Source organism: Amborella trichopoda, chromosome 11, assembly GCF_054954075.1.
Source record: "Amborella trichopoda isolate Santa Cruz 75 chromosome 11, AtrichopodaSantaCruz75HAP2 v2.0, whole genome shotgun sequence".
Classification (NCBI taxonomy): Eukaryota; Viridiplantae; Streptophyta; class Magnoliopsida; order Amborellales; family Amborellaceae; genus Amborella; species Amborella trichopoda.
Window position 1 is genome coordinate 35,126,329 of NC_142346.1, and position 21,359 is coordinate 35,147,687.

General features: G+C 36.4%; 1 protein-coding gene across 1 annotated transcript; it reads right to left on the bottom strand.

Annotated features, from left to right (window-relative positions):
- Nucleotides 1-231: 231 nt before the first annotated feature.
- On the bottom strand, nucleotides 232-19,834 carry LOC18436707 (calcium-dependent protein kinase SK5). The gene is made up of 7 exons (XM_020668882.2): nucleotides 18,633-19,834; nucleotides 4,250-4,393; nucleotides 1,585-1,737; nucleotides 1,318-1,433; nucleotides 967-1,134; nucleotides 606-830; nucleotides 232-491 (listed from the first exon to the last, which is right to left on the bottom strand). The coding sequence occupies exons 1-7, from the start codon at nucleotides 19,171-19,173 to the stop codon at nucleotides 363-365; spliced, it is 1,476 nt and encodes a 491-aa protein (XP_020524541.1). The 5' UTR covers nucleotides 19,174-19,834; the 3' UTR covers nucleotides 232-362.
- Between the last annotated feature and the right edge of the window lie 1,525 nt (nucleotides 19,835-21,359).

Here is a 21,359-nt window from a genome sequence, read left to right on the forward strand (position 1 = left end):
TGCCCTACAATGATCATCCAAGAACTGTTGAGAACGAATCAAATCCAACTTCTTTTTCCTAATTGAACACCAGTCGCTCAACCTTTAAGGAGTTCTAGTAAGAAAGGCTCGCGCCATCCTCTCTGCCAGACCCAATAATCTTGAAAAATCAAATATTGAAGAGAATGCTTTTGTGAATGAATGTATGTCCAAGTTAGTAGCTATCCAGGCAAAGCTCGAAACTGCTAAGGATTGATCGAGATCAGAAGTGATTAGCTATCTGCACTATTGTTTTCACATTGTCTGCAACCTTCATGTTATCTGATTATCTTACAACATCAAATTAATAAAATTGCAGCTGGTTTTGCTGGGAGAGGCCTTCTTTATTGGTCACTGATTTTTAGTGCATCTCTCATGCTGATGTTCAAACTGTTTCTCATCGTCTTTCTCCCAACTCCACCATTGCCTCTTCTCATCATTGCTGCAAATTCACTGTAATCTATCCTTCCATCCTGAAAATTATTGCACGAGTTATTGAGAGGCTCCAAGATATTAATCAAATCAAGCAATTTGTGACACACACGCATGCACGCACGCACACACACAACACAGAGAGAAAGACTGACATTATCTTGGTCTATTTCTTGGATCATATCATCAAGGTGGAAATCACTCAAACCAAATTCTCGGCATGCTTGTTGAAGCTCATCAATGGTTATGTATCCACTACCATCCTTGTCAAAATATGAAAATGCTGAGGCCAAGTTCTCTTCTCTCTCCATCTTGTTCAAATGCATAGTAGCCGCAAGGAACTCGCCATAGTCTATGGTGCCACTATGATCAAGATCAGCCTGCAGAGGTTATAAAAAGAAGGTCATAAGACTGCAAGCATTTGCAAGGCAAACAGAAATCAGGTCACAACTTCTTTGGTCCACTTGACACCTCAACAAATGCCCACCAAGCTGTCTGGTGGCCCCATTAACTTACCGCATCCATTAGTGCCTTGATCTCTGACTCCATAAGTTCAGACCCAACTCTTTTCAGTCCCTCTTTAAGTTCTTCAAATGTTATTGTGCCACTGCCATCTGTGTCAATCATTTTAAACAACTCTTTTAGGCCACCAATTTCTTCCTCTGACATGCTTTCTGCAATAACCTGGTTCCACAGATGAATGTATTATTTCCGGTGCTAAAAAAGAGATAACAAAGCAGCTGAATACAAATGTTTCTGGCCGGCTACCCACCCCCGTGAGCTAAACAAGGGCAAGACAGAGAAACTATCTCAAGAGAACAAAGGAAGATATTCCGCATTATGATCCCTCATGTATGCATAGCTTACCTTTAATGCCATCTTTTTAAGTTTGTTCATCGCTGTGAATTGCTTCAAGCGTGACAAAACTGCTGAATCAAGGGGTCTATCTGGAGCAACCGAATCATCTACTATCCATGGGTGACCTGGACAAAGCACATCAGCACTAGCAATTATCAACCACCAAGTTTTTTGTGCTTAGAGATCTACACTGCCTCAAAATACTCCTAAAAAAAAATAAAAAAGCAATTAGTTTTTATTGCTTCTCAATCAAGTGATTGTCGAGAATATACTCACAGAGCACTTCATGTGCAGTTACTCGTTTCTTTGGGTTTCTGTTGAGCATCTTCCTTATCAGGTCTTTTGCACTTTCAGAAATCCCAGGCCATGGTTCAGATTCAAAATCCAAAGGGCCTTGTAAGATCTGTCTAAATATTCCCTGCTCAGTCTCTTAAGATATCAAGATACACCAATTCAATGGAAGTCAGACATGGACCAAAATTTAAAGGGGTTGAATGCTAATATATACAAACTGATCAAGAGTAGGAAAAATGTACTACAATTCAATGGACGTGAGCACACTCAATTGGGGTCATCACCATCCAAGGAAATATTGATTGTGATGCATATAGTGAGACCCTCTAGATCAGTTCATGAACCCAATGGTGAGTCACACTATCTCCAGCACCATCCATCATTTCACTAGACGGTGATGACCTCAATGGAATATGGTTCTCCATAATTCATTGGACTATATAGCATCACTTTCCTTAGAAAGGGACAATTACGTAAACTTATCTAAATCATCAAACACATACAAACCCTTGCTAAAGCTTTCCTCTCAGAAATACCCTGGCACTAGTCTTTTTTTGGATCAAACCCCCAAGTGAATTTTTAAAGCAAATTAGGGAAAAAATGCCCCGTCTCTCTCTTTCCTTGATTCTTCTCTCCCTATACCTCTGCCTCTCTGTACGTAAGTTGAACCATTCTGTCTCTCTATCTGCCTTTCCCGCAACTGCCTCCTTCACTCTCTTCTCTCTTAGTGCTCCTCCATGTACATCTGATCTCTGATATTCTGAATTGTCAAATGCTATTGGCAATCTCTCTTTCTCTCTCTCTCTCTCCCTCTCTCTCTCTCTCTCTCTGTTCTGTGTGTGCAAATCTTTCAATCTTTCTCGCTTCTCTGCTTATATCTCTTTCTTCTAACCATTCAAACACAAATTTCCATGTGGCGATTAGGGTAAAGACAATGTTGAACAATGAGAAACACATGGTTTGGCTAGAACAAGAAGCAGGAGATGGAGCCATGGAAAAGCAGGCACCATAATCTTCTCCGTTCTCTCTCTACTCCTTGCCACTCCAGCCTGGTTGTCTCCCATCTGCTTTGGAACCAGAAGCTACATTGTAGGCACCAATTAAAGGAATGGGAAGGTAGCCCCTTGCTTCTGTTTTTTTGAGGATGTATCCCCTTAGCTTTTCGATGGCAGCTTTGAGAATACATCCTCACACCAATGAAAACCCTACCCATATCCTCCATGAAAGCTCGAATTCAACCAGCAACCTCATCTAAAGCACATTCTCTCTCTTTGCATTTCTCCTCTGGCCCCTCTCGCTCGTACTACATCCTAACATCTCTCTCCCCCAAACTCACTTCCTGTAACCTCCTTCATCTCTTCTAAACTTTCTTCTCTATTCAAACCCCCTCTCTTTCTCTCTCTATTGAGAAACATTGTTGTAGTCCAAGCCTATAAAACTTGCGCATTCCCCAATAACCAGGAGAAGTAGGTATTCTCTCTCATTGGATGGTTCAAGCATCTCTCTCTCTCTCTCTCTCTCTGCTTCAAAATGAAACCCTTTCTGCCATACCTCTCTTCCTCCTTTCTCTCCTCCTCCTCATGGAGTCCAACCCTATAAAACTTGCGCAGTTCCTAAACTCATAATTTTCAATAACCAGGAAAAGCAGGCATTCTCTCTCTTTGAATGGTATAGGCATCTCTCTCTCTCTCTCTCTCTCTCTCTCTCTCTCTCTCTCTCTCTCTCTCTCTCTCTCTCTCTCTCTCTCAAAATGAAAACCTTCGTCCCCACTTCCTCCCTTCTCTCCTCTTGGATTCCAACCCTAAAAACTTGCTCATTTCCCGAACATATAATTTTTAATAACCGGGAAAAGCAGGCACTCTCTCTTTGAATAGACCAGGCATCTCTCTCTCTCTCTCTCTCTCTCTCTCTCTCTCTCTCTCTCTCTCTCACAAAATGAAACCCTTCCTCCCCACTTCCTCCCTTCTCTCCTCTTGGATTCCAACCCTAAAAACTTGCTCATGTCCCAAACATATAATTTTCAATAACCCGGAGAAGCAGGCACTCTCTCTTTGAATAGTCCAGGCATCTCTCTCTCTCTCTCTCTCTCTCTCTCTCTCTCTCTCTCTCTCTCTCTGCTTCAAAATGAACCCTTACTGTCATCCCCCCTCTTCCTCTAACCCTTCCAATCTCTCTCTCTCTCTCTTCACCCTGCCATCCCTCTCTCTTCTTCTACCCCTTCTAATCTCTCCTCATCATCTCTCTCTCTCTTTCAAAATGAAACCCTTACTGCCATCCCCCCTCTTCCTCTACCACTTCTAATCTCTCCTCATTTGATGTAGATGCCATTGCCACTATTGTACGTGAGGATAGCTTCAAAAGAGAGGGTTCAGCTTGGGTAGAGAGAGAGAAAGAGGTTTAGAGAGAGGAGACCCAAAGGAAGAGAGAGAAAGGGGGCGTTGTTGTCCTAAACGGCTTTCAAAAATCCCTTAGGGGGATTAATGCAAAGAAAAATATTCATAGGGTATTTTGTGAGAAGAAAATCTTAGGGAGGGTACTTATGTGTAGGATCTTTTAGATGAGGGGTTTGGGTAATTTTCCTTTAAAAAATAGGAGAGTCAATTTCTCAGAGAAGAAAAGATAGTATGAATATGGACCTACTGCTTACCAGCCCAAAATGGAGGCACTCCACTTAACAAGATATACAGGATAACTCCAGCACTCCACACATCAGATTCAGGGCCATAATGCTTCCGAAGTACTTCAGGTGCAACATAATAGGGGCTACCAACGACATCCGTAAATGTCTCCCCTGAAAAGTCAAACAGTACATTGTCAAATTAACAGCCAAATCACACACAGTGGAAGGGTAGCTGTCCATACATAATTTAATCCTTATAGAAAGAAAATAACGAGTATGACATATGCGGTTCACCATTAAATGTCAAATGTGAGCAGTGTGTTAGAATAAGATGAAAAATCAAGAGAGAAACATAGCAACACGCAGAGGAAACATATATAAAAGAACCTCTTTAAAGGAAAAATGACAGTCTTGCAAAGATAAATACTATTAAGTAGAAAACACACAAAGGAGTTGATATATTAATGATAAACCAATTCACATAAATAACATGCCAAAATTTTATATAGATAACTATTTTGAACTGCATGTGAGAAAAAAACAAATAACTTACATATGACACTTGCAGAAACTGGAAAACAACTTTCACTCGTCCGGACAGTAATCGAGTAACAAGTTCCAGTTACAATCACACATGTAGCACTCCCACTCTTACTATTTTAGATACATAAACACTCTTATCCTTTTATAGAAATGTGATCTGGTTGGCTGGATACACCACCAGATATACAGTAGAGAGAGAGAGAGTAGAGTTGCAGAGAGATTACAAAGAGAGAGAGTTGCAGAGAGATTACAGAGAGAGAGTTGCAGAGAGATTACAGAGAGAGAGAGTTGCAGAGAGAACTAAGGGGGAAAACTCCAGATGCTCCTGATGAATGGCCTCCTTCCTCCTTTTATAACTTACGAACTCCAAAATTTTATTTCAAGTCTGTCGGTGCTGAATGGGACCCAAAGGTGTCGGTATTGTTCGATGGGACCTAAAGGTGTCGGTATTGTTCGATGGGACCTAAAGGTGTCGGTGGAAAAGATGTTGTCGGTGTGAACACGAAAAGATGGAAGATGTTGTCGGTATGAACAGGAAAAAGTGAAAGATACTGTTGGTATGAACAGGAAAAGGTGAAGGATGTTGTCGGTTACTATTTTGGTAGCTTTTTACTATTCTGTCGGCAGTACTATTTTGTCGGCAGTTTTAGGACTCGTGTGCTTTTGGGTTGCAGTCGTTTCGTCTTGTGTATTGTGATATTTTTATTGTGATATTCCGAAATCCATATCCTCGTTTTCTTGCTCATAGTTTTCTTCATTTTGAGTTGAAGTAGACATGCCTTCTTCTTCCTCATCGAATATTTGTAGCAACTTCTTTTTAAGCTCTTCCCCGGTTGCAGTAGGTTTTGTTAGCGAAGCTTATTTAAATAGTCCACCATATTTACTTCTGTATCAGGGGGTGAAAATGGTACCTTTCGGATTTTTATTTTATCAGGGTTTAGGGCTTCATTTTCGTGAACATCCCACCACTTTATGTATATTTGTCTACCTAGTTCAGGAATATATTCCCAGTTATTTGTATAGTCATCTGATATATGGTAGGACCATTTCATGATCCATGGGAGTTGGTATAAAGCCATAAAATACATATGGAGATCTATTTTGGGACTATTACTATTATGATCTATGAACTTCCTTTGGGAAGCTTGAATATTAGATGGCAGTATCTCTGTTCCGGATCCCCACAATTGAAACCAGTTTGGGAAATCTCCTATTACTGGTATATTTATTTGTATAAACTACGTATGGGAATTCATATTATTTTGAAAAGCAAAGACCTCATGCCATGCTTTAATGTATTCAAAATATTGATAATATTTATTATTGAAACCTTCATTTTGCATTTTTCTAGGCTTCAAGGGGTTCCGTGCCCCATTCTTTGTATGAAATTATTTTCCTTATTTGGAATTTGGAATATGCTATCATATTAGTATTTTTCTTATAAAAATGGACTAGGGTAATAGATCTTGTTTCAATGAGAATGGTTTCATACCATTCTCGGCCTTTGTCTCCATTATTTGGGTGTAAGTGGTTATTCAAATATGTAGCGGCTATTTCACATGGGTCCTTGGTTTTATGATTATCTTCTATTATAGTAATGATGATAAAAGAGGTTTCTATGAACCTACTCTTTTCTCCGGGTGTATTGATAGCGTTATTGGTTCAGGAGAAAATGTCATTTCTTGAGCTTGATTTTTGACTATTTGTTTTGGGGTTATTGGTGATGATGATGTTGCCAAAGCTTTACTTGGCACAGGAACTATTTCCATTTTTCCCTTTTTTGCTAAACTCCTCTTGTCCCCCCTGCAAAAACTCACGAGTTAAAAAATCAGGAAGGTAATTAGTAGTGCCTTTAATATGTTCAATCTCAAATTCAAAAGAAGAGAGTATACCTTGCCATCGAGCAAAAATTTGTTTGGAAACAAGATTTTTGACATCTTTAAGGAGTATGTCTTTTGTAGCCTTACAATCGATGGGGATTAGAAATTTTTGATTGAGTAAATCACTCTGAAATTTTGTAACACAATGCACAATAGCTAGGAGCTCTTTTTTAACAGTGGAATAATTCTGCTGGGTTCCAAGCCCAAGAAGTGAAACAAACCAATTGTTCAGTATTTGAAATTTTTTGTTTTAATATTCCTCCCATTCCTATTTCTGAAGCATCATATTCAATAATTTTGAAAGCAGTAGGATCTGAGAGTGTAAGGCAGGGTAATTCTTTAGCTTTTATCTTTATTTTTCATACTGCTGAAGTGTGGACATCTGTCCATTCAGAAGGATTCTTTTTTAATCTTTGAAATAGTGGCTTGGCGTCAATAGCTAAGTCTTTGTAAAAATCAGCAATATAATTGAGACAACCAAGAAATCTTTGGAGTTCAGTTTTATCTTTTATTATATCTGGAAATTTATCTGCAAAATCAATTGCTCTATCAATAGGAACTATTCTGCCTTAGAAAATATTGTGTCCTAGGAATCTTATCTTTGCTTGACAAAGGCTAACCTTTTTGGCAGAAACTACTAAACCTGCCATTTTGATTGCTTTGACGAAAATATTTAGATGTTTAAAATGTTGTTCAAGATTTTCAGAGAACACTAGGACATCATCAATATAAACAATCATAAACTTAGTATAAGGATTAAAGATATCATTCATAATATTTTGAAATTCTGAAGGGGCATTTCTTAGTCCAAAAGGCATAACATTCCATTCATATTGCCCAAAAGGAACATTAAAGCAATTTTATATCGATCTTTTTCCGCAAATTGAATCTGCCAGAGCATCCAAACTTTAGATCAAATTTAGAAAAAATACAAGTATTCACAAGTCTATCCAACATATCCCTTTTATTAGGAATGGGATATCTTATCCATCTTAAGGCTTTATTGAGTGGCTTATAATTTATAACCAATCGTGGGGCCCCTCGTTCTATTTCAGAGGCTTTCTCAACATAGAATGCTGAACAGCTCCAAGGAGAAGAGCTGTTTCTAATGAAGTTTTTTCTGAAGTAATTCAACAGTACCCTTTTTACAAATTTCCAAAAGTCTAGGGTTCATCTGAATCGGTCTAGCTTTAGTAGGAATTTTCTCTTCGTGGAAATTGGTTTCATAGGGCAGGATAACAATATGCTTTTGCCTATCCCAAAAAGCATTTGGGAGTTCAACACATATTTCTTTTTCAATATTACTTTTAATATTTTCTACTATCCTTTATTCTCAGGGAGTAAGAGCTTGGTTTCTATTGTTTTATATTTTATTTCTTCCTTAAGGTAGTATAAGAATTCTCTTTATTAGAAATTCTCTCTTTAATATTATTGATTTCTCGAATTTTGGGTTTCTCAAGAAACTCAAACTTCACATTATGTCCTTCTATAGTGGCTTTAATTCCTATCTATCAATTTTTATTGGGTAGAGCATATTTAAAAATGGAGTTCCCAGAATTACAGATTGCTTAATCCTTTAACCATAATAAAGGGGAACTCAAAGCAGTTACCATTATTACAAACTACAGCATTGAAAAGTTTATAATTTACAATCATTTTACTGCCATCTGCTGTATTTAGAACTTGTGTAGTTTTACTAAAATATTTAGTAAGGACAAGCCCTTCAATTATACAATTTAAATCTGCTCCTGAGTCTATTAGAGCAATAGTTTGAAAACTATATTCTTTATGGACAATTATTTTTATTGTAGTAAACCACTTTGGGTGATTATTTTATCAAGAAGACTAACATAATTACAATTTTGCGTTGTATTTATGTCAGATGATTCTGGTTCATCTTTTCCTTTAGGGAGAAACTCTTCTTCCTTCTTGTAATTATTTATAATGTTATTAAATTCTATTTCATCATCAGGGCTTTCCTCTATAGGGTTAGAGGCTAGTTCTAAAATTTGAACTCTATTTTTCAGGTTTATTAGTTCATTACAAACTTCATTTAGTTCCTGCCTTAATTCGGAGAGCGAAGGTTCTTTATGGTTATTATTTTTATTTTCTACTCTTCGAAGAATATTGGCAAAACTATAATCTTCTTGAGTGCGTACAAGAGAAGGAGAAGGTTTCTTATTTGTTTTAGCCATATTTATATACTGGACTAAAGCTTCTCGCTTAGTCTCTGGATCAGTTATTTTATCTATTATGTCTATAATTAGATTTTCTTCTTTAGTAAGAGTATTACAAAATCATGCAATATCAAGATTATCACTATCGGAGTCTGAACTGCTAAGAATTAAATCTTCGTCCCTTATTTCTCCTGTTAGCAATTCTATTTCTGAATCAAGAGAATTTTCAGAGGATTCTTCTTCAATTTGCAATATATTAAATAGTTGTTCTTTAATATTTTCATCTATTTGTAGAGCATCTATTTTCTTCTTAATTCTGCACTTATTTTTATAATGCCCTACTTTACCACAGTTATAGTAGACAAGAATTCTTCTCTTTCCTCTTTTTTTAAAAGAAGTATTTCTAGGAGAAAACTTTTTAGAAAATTTCTCTTTAACAGAAGTTTTATTGGATCCTGTTTTGTATTTTTTAGTTTTATATCTGCTTTTATCATAATTCTTAGAAGAAGGCAGAGTATTAAATCCAAACTGTTCGCAAAAATCTCCTAGCTCTTTTTTTCCAGTCATTCTCTATTTTTCAAGCTGTCTTTTTAATTTCAGATCTGTACATAGAGAAAGGCCTTCTGCGCAAATTTCGGCAGACAATTCTCCTAATGTATATAAAGAGTATGGGATTATTCCTCCATGTTTATGTTTTAGTCGTGTATTGACCTTTTCGGCAAAAAGTTGGGGTAAACCAGAAATGAACTTCTCTTTCCAGTAATCAGATTTACTATCTTCTCTAGAAAGGAGTCTAGAGAAAAATACATCTTTCTACCACTTATAATGGGACAATGTTGAGCATCTTAGATTAGAAACTAGGTCTTCTGATCTAGCATCAAGCAATGCAATACTCCCTACAAAGTGGAGAGTAATAATATATATTAAAGTATTGACTGCATCACTTTCATTGTTTATTATATCTTGGCCAAATTCATTTTTAACTGCCCACTGCTTGGTGGCAGTTAATATTTCATTTTTTGTATTCTCATCCATATGGAAATCCCACCATCCTCTTAGCCATCCCGTAAATCCACAAATGATGGCTTTGGCTATTTCTTGATCTTGATTTTCACTTATTTTGTAGGCCGTTGCATACATGGTCATATATTTCATTAAGTCAAGAATCTGGTTTTCTGACATTCCATCAATATTCAAATTTACAATGGATCTTCCAGAATAAGATATAGAACTTGTAATTCAATCTTCTTCAAACTGGAGATCTACAGGAGTAGGCCTAGGATAATACATTCTTGTCTGAGAAGTAGGGCCAAACTTTTCCCATAATCTATTCTATTTATTTCAAGGCTTTCTGTCTTAAAAGCTTGTTCTATTTTATTAAGTTCACTATTTGAAATGGGTTCTACTTGAAGGACCATAGCTCCCTGATCAGAACTAGTTTTAGAAGTTACCCCCTTTTCTTTTATATTTAACTTGGCTAATTTTTTGATTAGTTCATCCACCAATTCTATATTATTATCTTTTTTCCTTATGCCTTGAAAGGCTGAACTGATCTTTATTGATAACTAGAGGGGGTTTAAACAGTAAAGCTCGCTTCCCTTCAGTTTTATGATCCACTATTTTTTCCTGCGGTTTATTAATTATATTTTCAATTCTTGTTGTCTGTCTTCCAATGGTTTGCGGACAGAGATTAGTATAGTTATTTTGTTCAATTATGTGTGGAATGGCATCTCTTTTATGGATATGGTGATCAGTATCTTTTGGAGTAATTTTATAAGGTGAAGCCTTAGCTTCGGGTTTATACTCTGATTTTCCTTTTATTTGAAGACTTCTTTTAGGGGGATGAATAGAGTTTAATTCTTCCCCTTGCATAGTATAAAAAGTTTGATATTGATTTTCAATTGTATTGAGGTTAAATTCAGGAATTTTAATATCTTTCTCCGTTAGGATACGTCTTAACCATACAAAGAATCTTTCATTTCTATTATGCTTCAATATAAATTTATTAAACCTTTTATGCAGAGCATCCAGTAATTCTTGGGGAAATTCCGCAAAATATCAATCACGGATGCTTTTATTTTCATCAAACAGGAAGTCTTGCTTTATCCATTCTTTATCTATTTTAAATATTTTTTCTTCTTGGAGAGTAAGGATATTGAAATCTAAGTCGGACGGTGTTGGTTCTTTATCTGGGGAACTAGGTTCATATATTCTATATACTGGTTGTTGAACTTGACTATTTGTTCTAGTCAGTCCTTCAACTATTGGTCTCCTATGATTTTGCTCATGGTCGGACTGTGGGACCGAGGAAGTAGAACATCTCGAAGGGATTCTAAAAGGACCTTCAAAAATATTTATCCGAGTCCCTCTAGTTGGATTAAACTGTATTATTACATCTCCATCTGGGTATTCTATTATTTGTTCCGCTTCTTTATTCATAGGGGTTCTAGACTGTTGGTTTTCACAGTGTATAAACCATTTTTCAAGAAGTCTAATTTGAGACCAGGACATAGATCTTGGTATAACAGTATTAGATTTTTCCATATTAGTTTGGAAAAACATCGTTTGCCCTTTAGTATCCATCTGAAGTGCAATTGGACATAAAGTGTTTATCACTTTATAGCATATTCTATAAACTAAAGCAATAGTTTGGGATCCTGAATCCATATCGAACCCTTGGGTTTTTATATTTAGGGTAAGAACTTTCAAGAGGTTAGGATCTGTTAAGGCTACAGAAAAATTTGGGAAACAATTGAAGTATATAGGACCGTTACAAAGACTTAATTCTACTATTCCTAATAGAGAGTCAAAAAATTTATTATGTCGCTCGTCCCTTAGACAAAGAAGGACTGAGTTATTTAAACCAATTCGAGTAAGTGGTTTTATATCAATTTGGACAAGTCCTATATGCAGATATTTGTAACTCTTATTTTTGTGGTCTTGTATCGTCCTATTTAAAAGGAGTTGGAAACTATTTTGCTCATTAGTGATAGAAATACTTGCTCTCCAGTTTTAATGGAAAAACTTGTTTTGAATTCAAAAGTTTCTTTTCTATAAACATTTGATGCTGGAACTTTAAGAATATTCCATTCTAAATTTTTTTTTCTATATTATCTATAGTTATTTCTTCTCTATTTCTTACACGCAGTGTATATATATATATATATATATATATATATATATATGGGAGCAGTTTGTATAGAGCCTAAGCTCTAAACAATCAAATTAGAGCCTACCTTCAAATAGTGTCGAGAAAATGTCGTTTCAATACTGAAAATATTTGTGATTGCCTTCAAATATATTTTCATCTTTATTTATAAAGTTTAAAGGTTCAAAAATAGTGTAGATCGATAGCTCTATGAAAACTTGAAAATCTTGAAAATTGATGGTCCAAAAATGCATTACAAAATACACTATTTCCAAACCTTGAAATCCATTTTTTTCTCCGGTCCATGTATCTTGATGTCACGATGATCGATTTGAGGATATTTGGGCATTAAAACAACCTCTTCTAGTGAAATTTTTGAGATCCGCTCAAATTTGATTGTTTAGGGCCTCGGCTCTATATATATAGGAAAACTCTTCCCAATGCCTATAGGCGAAATGAATAGTGATTTCGCCTACCATCATCACGATCCAAACTTCATCGCACAGTCACAGTTGTCCGGTTGTGTTTCAATTTTAATTTTTTTTCTACAAATCCAAATTAATTGGAGCGTGTGTACATCTCAGTGAGGCGCACCTAATAAAAATATGAAAAAAATAATTAATATAAATTAACCAAAATGCCCCCGAAACTTTACGAGGTATTTTGGTCGATTTGTATTTTGCGAATTATTTTTTTCATATTTTTATTAGGTGCGCCTCACTAAGATGTACACACGCTCCAAATTTCAAATCATTCCGATTAGTAAAATAAAAAATAAAACTTGAAACACTACTGGACAACTGTGAGTGTGCGATGAAGTTTGGTTGGTGATGAGGGTAGGCGAAATCACTGTTCATTTCGCCTATAGGCATTTTGTAATATCTTCCATATATATATATATATATATATAAGGGCCGTAACCCGGTGTCGGTCCCACCTACACAAGGTCCCAGGAGAAGTGAGCGGGAAACGGTCCTAACATTTGGCTCTTTTTATGCACAAAGTGGCCGCTCTAGGGACTCGAACCCGCGCTCTTGCTCTAGCTACCGAAGCCTTTTGCCGTCACACCAAGTGACAGCCCCTTCTCATTATATATATATATATATATATATATATAAGAAGAGACTACAAAACGCTTTATTTTCACTCATAGGCTCAACGCTGTCCGATTTTTTCAAACGACGTAGATTAAAGGCCGTCACAGACATAGCATGTCCGTGGCAATCTGTCACGGATATAGCATATCTATGACAGGATTTTTTGCACACAATTGATGCAAAAGGTATAGGGGGGACTGCCACAGCTCCCGTAAGTCCGTGGTGGTTTTTAGGCAAAACCGTCACGGACATAGCATGTCCGTGACAGGGGCGAAACAATGTAGCAATTCCCCTATAGGCATTTATATATATATATATATATATATACACACACACACACATATATATATATAGACACACATACACACACACACACACATATATATATATATAGACACACACACACATATATATATATATATATGGAAAAGTCTTCCCAACGCCTATAGGCGAAAATAAACAGTGATTTCACCAACCCTCATCACATCCAAAGTTCATCGCACAGTCACGATTGTCCAGTAGTGTTTCATTTTTCATTTTTTTTTCTACAAATCAAAATGACCTGAAATTCGGAGCATGTGTACATCTTAGTAAGGTGCATCTAATAAAAATATAAAAAAAATAATTCGCAAAAAATAAATTGATTAAAATACCCCCAAAACCTTTCTGGGGTATTTTGATCAATTTTTTTCATGGAAAATATTTTTTTGATATTTTTCATAGATTCGTCTATTTTTTATGAACACATGCTCCAAATTTCAGGTCATTCCGATTTGTAAAAGAAAAAAGAAAAATGAAACTCTACCAGACAATCGTGACTGAGCGATGAACTTTGGACGGTGATGAGGATAGGCAAAAGCACTGTTCATTTTTGCCTATAGGCATCTTGTAGTATCTTCCTATATATATAAACCAACTGTGAGTGAGCCTATTAGGTTCACCATGCTTCCCATCAATCTTGATCCAATCGAGAATCTCAATCTCCTTGATAGCTTGAAGAGATTCTGACCTTCTTGAGAAAAGAGGACCCATCTTCTATCTTAACAAATGCTTCATTATAGATACATTTTAAACATGACAGTATGAGACAACCAAATAACTTATAATGTCAAGGAAGCACAAAGTATGCCAAGAGAACCTAAGAGATACACTCACTTCCCTAAAGTCAATCTCTTCATTATTGTTAGAATCTTCGGATACCATGAATGTCAACTTGAGCTCCCCACACACAAAGGAAATTTTAGGGAGATGTACCTCACCAGATACAAGCTCCAGCATCCCAATATTATTCACCTCGCTAACTTACTGGTCATTAAAAAACAAAACATCAAACAGATTCCAAAGTTCCTACTAAACCATTGCATCCAAGAATATCCCTTGAATATATAAAAAGGAAATTCTTCCTGCCAATAGGCCTTGGAACCTCCAGTCCAAACCAAACAGTAAGCCAATGGGGATGCTTGCTCCCAATTCTCCAAAAAAAAAATAAATAAATAAACTGGGATGCTTGCTCCCATCACTCACCAAGGTACGAGTGGAGAGAACATATTTGTGAGCTGCTGGCGACGTTATTTGCAAGAAGAATGAGCTAACATGTGATGCCAAAGCCCATTATCTCTAGCATATAGCCTAGGAACCACCAATCCATCCAACCATACACATTTAGACCCAATATGCTGAAGACAATGTTAGTGCTCTGGTAACAGGAGTCAGGAGTATTGTGTGCATGCACCTCCCCATTTAATGACTATGATCTTTCACAAAACAATGATGGGGCTAATATGCTGAATTTGGTATTGCAAGTTTAGACCTAGAATGCCAACCGTTGGCAGTCTTCAACAATATTACGAACAATAAATCCATATGGCCATTTCGGAGACTTGTGCAGAGTGTCTTTTTTTTCGAATTTCTTTCCTTCTTCATTGCTGGTAGATCATTAAAGTAAATGACTTGCTGATGATTTATTGAAAGCTTTTGAGTGAGGCACTAGAATAATGGTGTGACTACACATCTGCAACCACCTTTATGTTTTTTATCCTTCACATTCATTAGTACAGACATAGAATATAAACAGAAATACACAGAGGAGAACACCCCTCTCATGCAGAGACTGGTTTAGAAACTGAGTCTCCAAATAACAGTGGTGATTGAGTCCATTTGCTTTCTTGCTTGATTGCTGGTAGATCATTAAGGCAAATGATTTGCAAATGGTCCACTGAAATGCTATGTGAAGGGCAACTAAATATTGGCATGATACACCCTTGCAACTACCTTCCACAGTTTTCCCTTAACATTCATTAGTGCAAATATAACAGAAATACACAATGGGGAACAATATTCATATACACATATAGGTGTCAAAACTACATCCCCAAATAAGTGGGGTGATTGAGACCATTTTTGGCTAGTGAGGAAAGAATGACATTGGCATCAAGTGTGATATGTGTAAAAGAGACATCCCAACTCCAACTTAAATTAAAAACATCTTAGAAGATAAAAGCAGAGGTGTAGGTGAGGCCCACAAGATCACAATGGAGAAGTTATGTGCCACCAATGACACCCCTCAGCCAAAAGAGCTCGAAGTCAACTTTATTGGAGTCCATATCAAGTGGGTACATTTATTGCCCTTGCTTCTAATTTAGCAGCCAATAAAAAGTGAAGGGTTTTAAGCCCATTAGCTTCATTTGATAGAACATACAAGATTCTAGTCCAGGTAACATCAATTTGCTCGAGGGATGTGTCTGCATCCATGATCTTGATTTCTAAAGGAGTCTTTTTTAAAGGCAGACATGATGACATTTTGTTGGTTCATGAATCCATCAAGTCATGGTACTGCATGGCTAAGGTTGTCCATAAGAAGCACTTTGAAACCTAGTGATAAATATGTCCAAATATATCTTAGGTTAAAGGAGCATCGGCTGTAGGTGAAGAATAAGGATGATGACAGATCTCTACATCTTTGGCCTATTTTGTTGTGTTTGATGAATGTCACTAAGCACTAACCTCAAGTACTCATCATACAAGGGGGAATCCAACATTACACCAATACAATTACATATTTCACACAGTTAGCTTACTCATATCTGCCCAAAAGCCTATGGAAATACATATCATATGCTATATCTCCCTTACATTACAGTTACTACTTACTACAGACTGCAAAGAGTGAAACTGGACCCTTGTTCTATACTGCTGCTTGAAAAAGGATGCACATCAGTCATTACTTAAGAACTGACTTCAATGTCTGCACTTCATTCATATCTTGAAAGAATAAATAGAAAGAGAAACAAATCTCCCAAGTCTATCAAGAAGATTCAGTAATGCATTATGCCACTTGCTTGCATCAACACCATTAAATAGTGAACCCTTTGAAAAGATCTTGGAGTTCATTTTAGTTTTCATATTCCACTTTTTTGTGGTGACACGAATGCCATATTGAGATTGACCCCCAAAATATGATGCACAATGAGGGTAACCACAGTTTAATTGGGAGAGATACAAAATTGGTGTTAGTTCACTTGTATTTTCACCTTATAAAAGTTATATATGAAAATAACAAGCAAGTTCCATCCACTCGTTGGCTTTTTAACTGGCAAATTGTCCCTTGTCTACCTCTATCTGCCAATTCATGTTGTACAGGGGGTGGAAGCATTACACACACAATTTCTTTCTCCTTAGTAACATTTCATTCAAGGAGTATACATCAAGTTGTGCTCAAAAGATCCCATACAATTGGATATGCAGAAAATGGGGAAGACAAGGGAAAGAGTGAACAGAGGAGAAGAGAAAGAAAACGACAGGGGACTTAATGTTAAAGGAATTTTAGGTACAGCCAACGTCTCACAGGTAAGGTCCACCCCTTCCTTGGCAAGGCCATCAGCAGCTCCTTTTGCCTTCTTGCGTACAAGTCCAAACTATGCACCAAGGAGTAGCAAAGCAGGGTAATCTCTTCCATAAGATCACTTGTCATGGGTACATAGACATGGAAAGCCCATCAAATGACATTAAGTGAACCCCTTCACCATTAAAGGGCCAGGCAGGTCACTCGCAAAATATAAGACCCATCAGTAGCATTGCACATATCTTTCTTAGTCAACTATTTATATTACTGCTCTACTCTAAGGCACATGTTTTTCTGTCTGCTAAGAAGTAACCATAGAGATTTCTGATTTTGAGGTCAGTCATGCATAAGAGGATCATGTAGAGAGTAACTCTGACACAATGATTGCATATCATGCTTTCATAGTATTTTGCCTTCTGCCTATGAAGGCACCACAATCTCATTTTATATTCTTATTGAGGCATGTAGTTCATTTGCAGTGACTATTCAATCCTTCAAACCCTAATATCTAGATGAAATCAGAGTCTAATGTAAATGGTAGCTGTTTGCTGCTATAAAAGGGATCACCACTTTCACTGGATCTTTATGGATCAAAGATGATCTAGACCTTAACCCTAGTTATTTCAAGGAGAGCATCAGAAGACCTAACTAGCCTCCCTGTTGCCTTCAAGTAGACCCACAGCATGTGGTGAAGATGATGTATGAATGCTCAGTCCCAAAACAGATGCACATCCATAAATTTTGAAAACTAGATCTCAAACCACTGAGCTAGCTGCATAGGGTCCTTTAGCACCTAAACTCTGGAGATTATTGTGATAGGCAGACCCATTCAACTAGAATTCCTAAGTAAATTCATAACAGCAGTTGGGAGTCATGAACCAATATCGGTGTTGATCTCTTGAAGCAGCGACACATCAAAAGGAATTATTGGCATACAATTTCAATAAAAAGATCAAATCCCTTACCCTATATAGAGGAGTGATATCCTAAGATTTTAGTATGATACATGTCATTAGTTGGGCAGCCTCCAAGCATCTAGTAGCTATGCAGTAAGCCAACCTGCAACTAGGTTAAATTACTTATCTAGAAGCACAATGTGATTTTAAATTTTAAAGAAAACATTTTGGCGAAAGTTAATGTCCCCAAATTTGAGTATTAGAGTCAATAACAAACTCCAAGAGTTTCCAAATAGGTTCATCGCTGCATTCAATGATATTTTAGCAGCTTGGAAAGTTAGCATGCTCCATCGTTTGCCCAGTGTGAGGCATTTCTAAAGTAAACAGAAATGAAAATCCTGTCATATCATTATAGAAGAGAAAGTAAAATAGATAGAAAAGAATGCAAGCCCCATTCAATACAAAGTGAATTCCAACAGTTAAATTTGAACTTTAGACTCGACAAACTTCTTTGTCATACAATATGTATACTAGTCTTAATGTATCCTCACTTATATATTGATCCAACAACCTGCAAAGCCCGGTAAAATGGAAAACAAATGAGTTGATAACAAAAATAATGGAAGAAACGTAGAAAGCACATTAGACATGAAGAAGGACATCATATGCCCATTAAAAATAAGGTACCAACAACAAAATGCACAAAAAGAAAACAACTACAAGAGCGCCAAAAGAAGCTAATCATGAAACCCAATAAATTAATAAGAAAATTGAGCTAATATTCTAGAGATGCAAAAAACAAATTACAACAAGCACCCGCAAACGCACCTGGCTGGTAGAACACCGATAAACCAAAATCGGTGGCCTTGAGAGGTGCATCCTCATCTTCACTCAAAAACAAGAAATTTTCTGGTTTGAGATCCCTATGCATAACCCCTAAAGAGTGGCAAGCCTCCACTACACCCACGATAACTTTGATCAAATGGGCAGCTTGTCTCTCACTATAATGGCCCTTCTGAATAATTCTATCAAAGAGCTCACCCCCAGCGCAAAGCTCCATTACCAAATGCACAAACACTGAGTCCTCATAAGCTCCTTTAATGGTTACCACATTTGGGTGGCCTGAGAGATGGTGCATTATCTCAATCTCTCTTCTCACATCTTCTATATCCTCCATGCATATGAGCTTCCTCTTCGCAATTGATTTGCAAGCATATTCTTTGCCTGTTGCCTTTTCTGTACAAAGATAAGTAGTACCAAATTGGCCTTGCCCAAGCTTTCTCCCAATCAAGTAGAGATCCCTAAGATTACCATTTTGCTGGCGGAGAACAGGGGACGCCATGATCGAAGCAGCCAAACCTTTCTTCATGGCTTTGGCAAGTTGGGTCTTTTCTGGGTCAAAGAAAGTTAGGATTTTGCTTGTAGGGTCTCTTTTTTCAGGGCTAAAACTGTTCAAGACTTCCGTGTCAAACTGGTGAGGCTCTCCCCATGGCTTTGCAAGATGGGCTTTTTGTGGGTCACAATGGTCACAAATTTGCTTCTTGGGTCTCTCTTATCAGTGTTTGACTTGTTGACCATGTATCAAAGAGGCAGCGCCATTACTGCAAAAACCAGATTTCTATATTTTGGAAAGTTGGGTTTTTTTGCATGATAGAAAATATTAGTATTTTGCTTGTTTGGTCTTAATCCTTCTGGGCTTAATAAAATAATTTTGTGGCAGAAACAGCAGGCGCCATTGTTGAATCAGCCGTAACTTTCTTTTTGGTTCTCAAATTTCAGGGTTTGGTGGATAGACTTGGTTATCCGGGTCTCTGGTCTATGGATTTCTAAGTTGCAGAGCTTAGATAACTGGGTTTAGAGCGATCAAGGGATTTCGGTTTTTCCAAACAGGTTTTGGCGACAAAGATTTAGGGTTTTTTAAAATGGAAATGGAGTTATGTCTCAGAGTTTCACGGTTTGCTACTAGTGGGAAAAGAAGAATGGGTAAATGGTAATTATGACCTAGGGTTCTTGTAACGTACTGCTTCTTCATCTTGGACTGATTGTTGTGCTTCGGTTTTTGTGGGACTGGGTTGGATGGATGAAACTGCACAGAAGCTTCCCATCATTCACATATTTTGGTTTCTTTTTTACTGTTTTGTTGTTTTCAACTGACTTCTTTTCTTTTCTTTTGTCATTCTATTTTGAAATCTTTTTATTTTTTAGGAAAATTGTTTCATGCGGGCCGTACAATATACGGTCCAAAGGTATAAAACATCCATTTTAAAAATGGATGCACGTAGGTGGTCCGTCGAAAAACCAGTATTCTAGTGTTCAATTGTTTTTTTTTTTTATAGTATGATCTCTATGTTACAAATTATATATTCTCTAAAAATTAAGATCAAATTTTATTTAAAAAATATATTTAGAGTCAAGTCCACATTTTTACAATATGCTGCATACAAACCATGTCCTTTTTTTATTCTATGCTTCCTTCGAAAACAAATGTTTCATGCTGGATCGCATTTCTACAATATGCAGCCTAGAGGTATGAAGCATCCATCTTAAATATGGATGCAAATAGGTGGTCCATCTAAAATCAATTGTAACTAGCGATCTAAATGTTTTTTTTAATATAATTATTATTTTTTACTTTACTAACAGTGTCTTTCATTTTAATAGTTTTTCCTTTCACAATATTACAATTTACTGGTTCATGTAATTATTATGCATCTCAAAAGGTGAAAGGTTCCATTTTTTTTATTCTTTTCTTTCATTTCAATGCTTCTATTTCTAAGTTTTTCTTGTTTTTATTGTAAGAAGATAATTGATGGGGGTTCTTTATTTTCCTTTTTTCTTACTTTAGAAAAGTTGTGGTCGCGTCCATGGTGAAGTGTAGGCCCATGAAGCAAACCCCGGATTCTTTTCATTATTTTAATTAAACTTAATTTTCTTTTAGGAATAAACTAGGAATCTCTAAGCATGGTTCTGAATTTATAATGAAAATTCAGCCCAAGAGGTAACAGCCATTAAAAAAATGGTATATTATAATAAAAATATAAATTATTTACCTACCAGATATTCAACTAGATTAAATTGCTAACTAGGCACTCAACTCAATGATAATTGCTAACTAGGCAACACTCAATGTTGTGTTCTATAAAATTATCTTGGGAAAAGTTTATATAGAAAAGCTCTAAACAATAAGATAAGAGCCTATATTGAAAATTTCACTAGAAGAGGTTGTTTTGATGTCTAAATATCCTCAAATTGATCATTTCCACATCAAGATGCATAGACATGAGAATAAATAAATAAATTTCAAGTTTTGAAAATAGTATATTTTATAACATATTTTTAGACCGTCAATTTTAAGATTTTGAAGTTTTTATAGATATGTGGATCTATACTATTTTTTATAAAGTTTTACCGATCTATATTGTTTTGTAAAGTTTAAAAATTTGTAAATAAAATGAAAATACATTTTAAGGCTATCACAAAGATTTCCAGTATTGATACTACATTTCTCGATACTATTTGAAGGTAGGATCTAATTTGATTGTTTAGAGCCTAGGC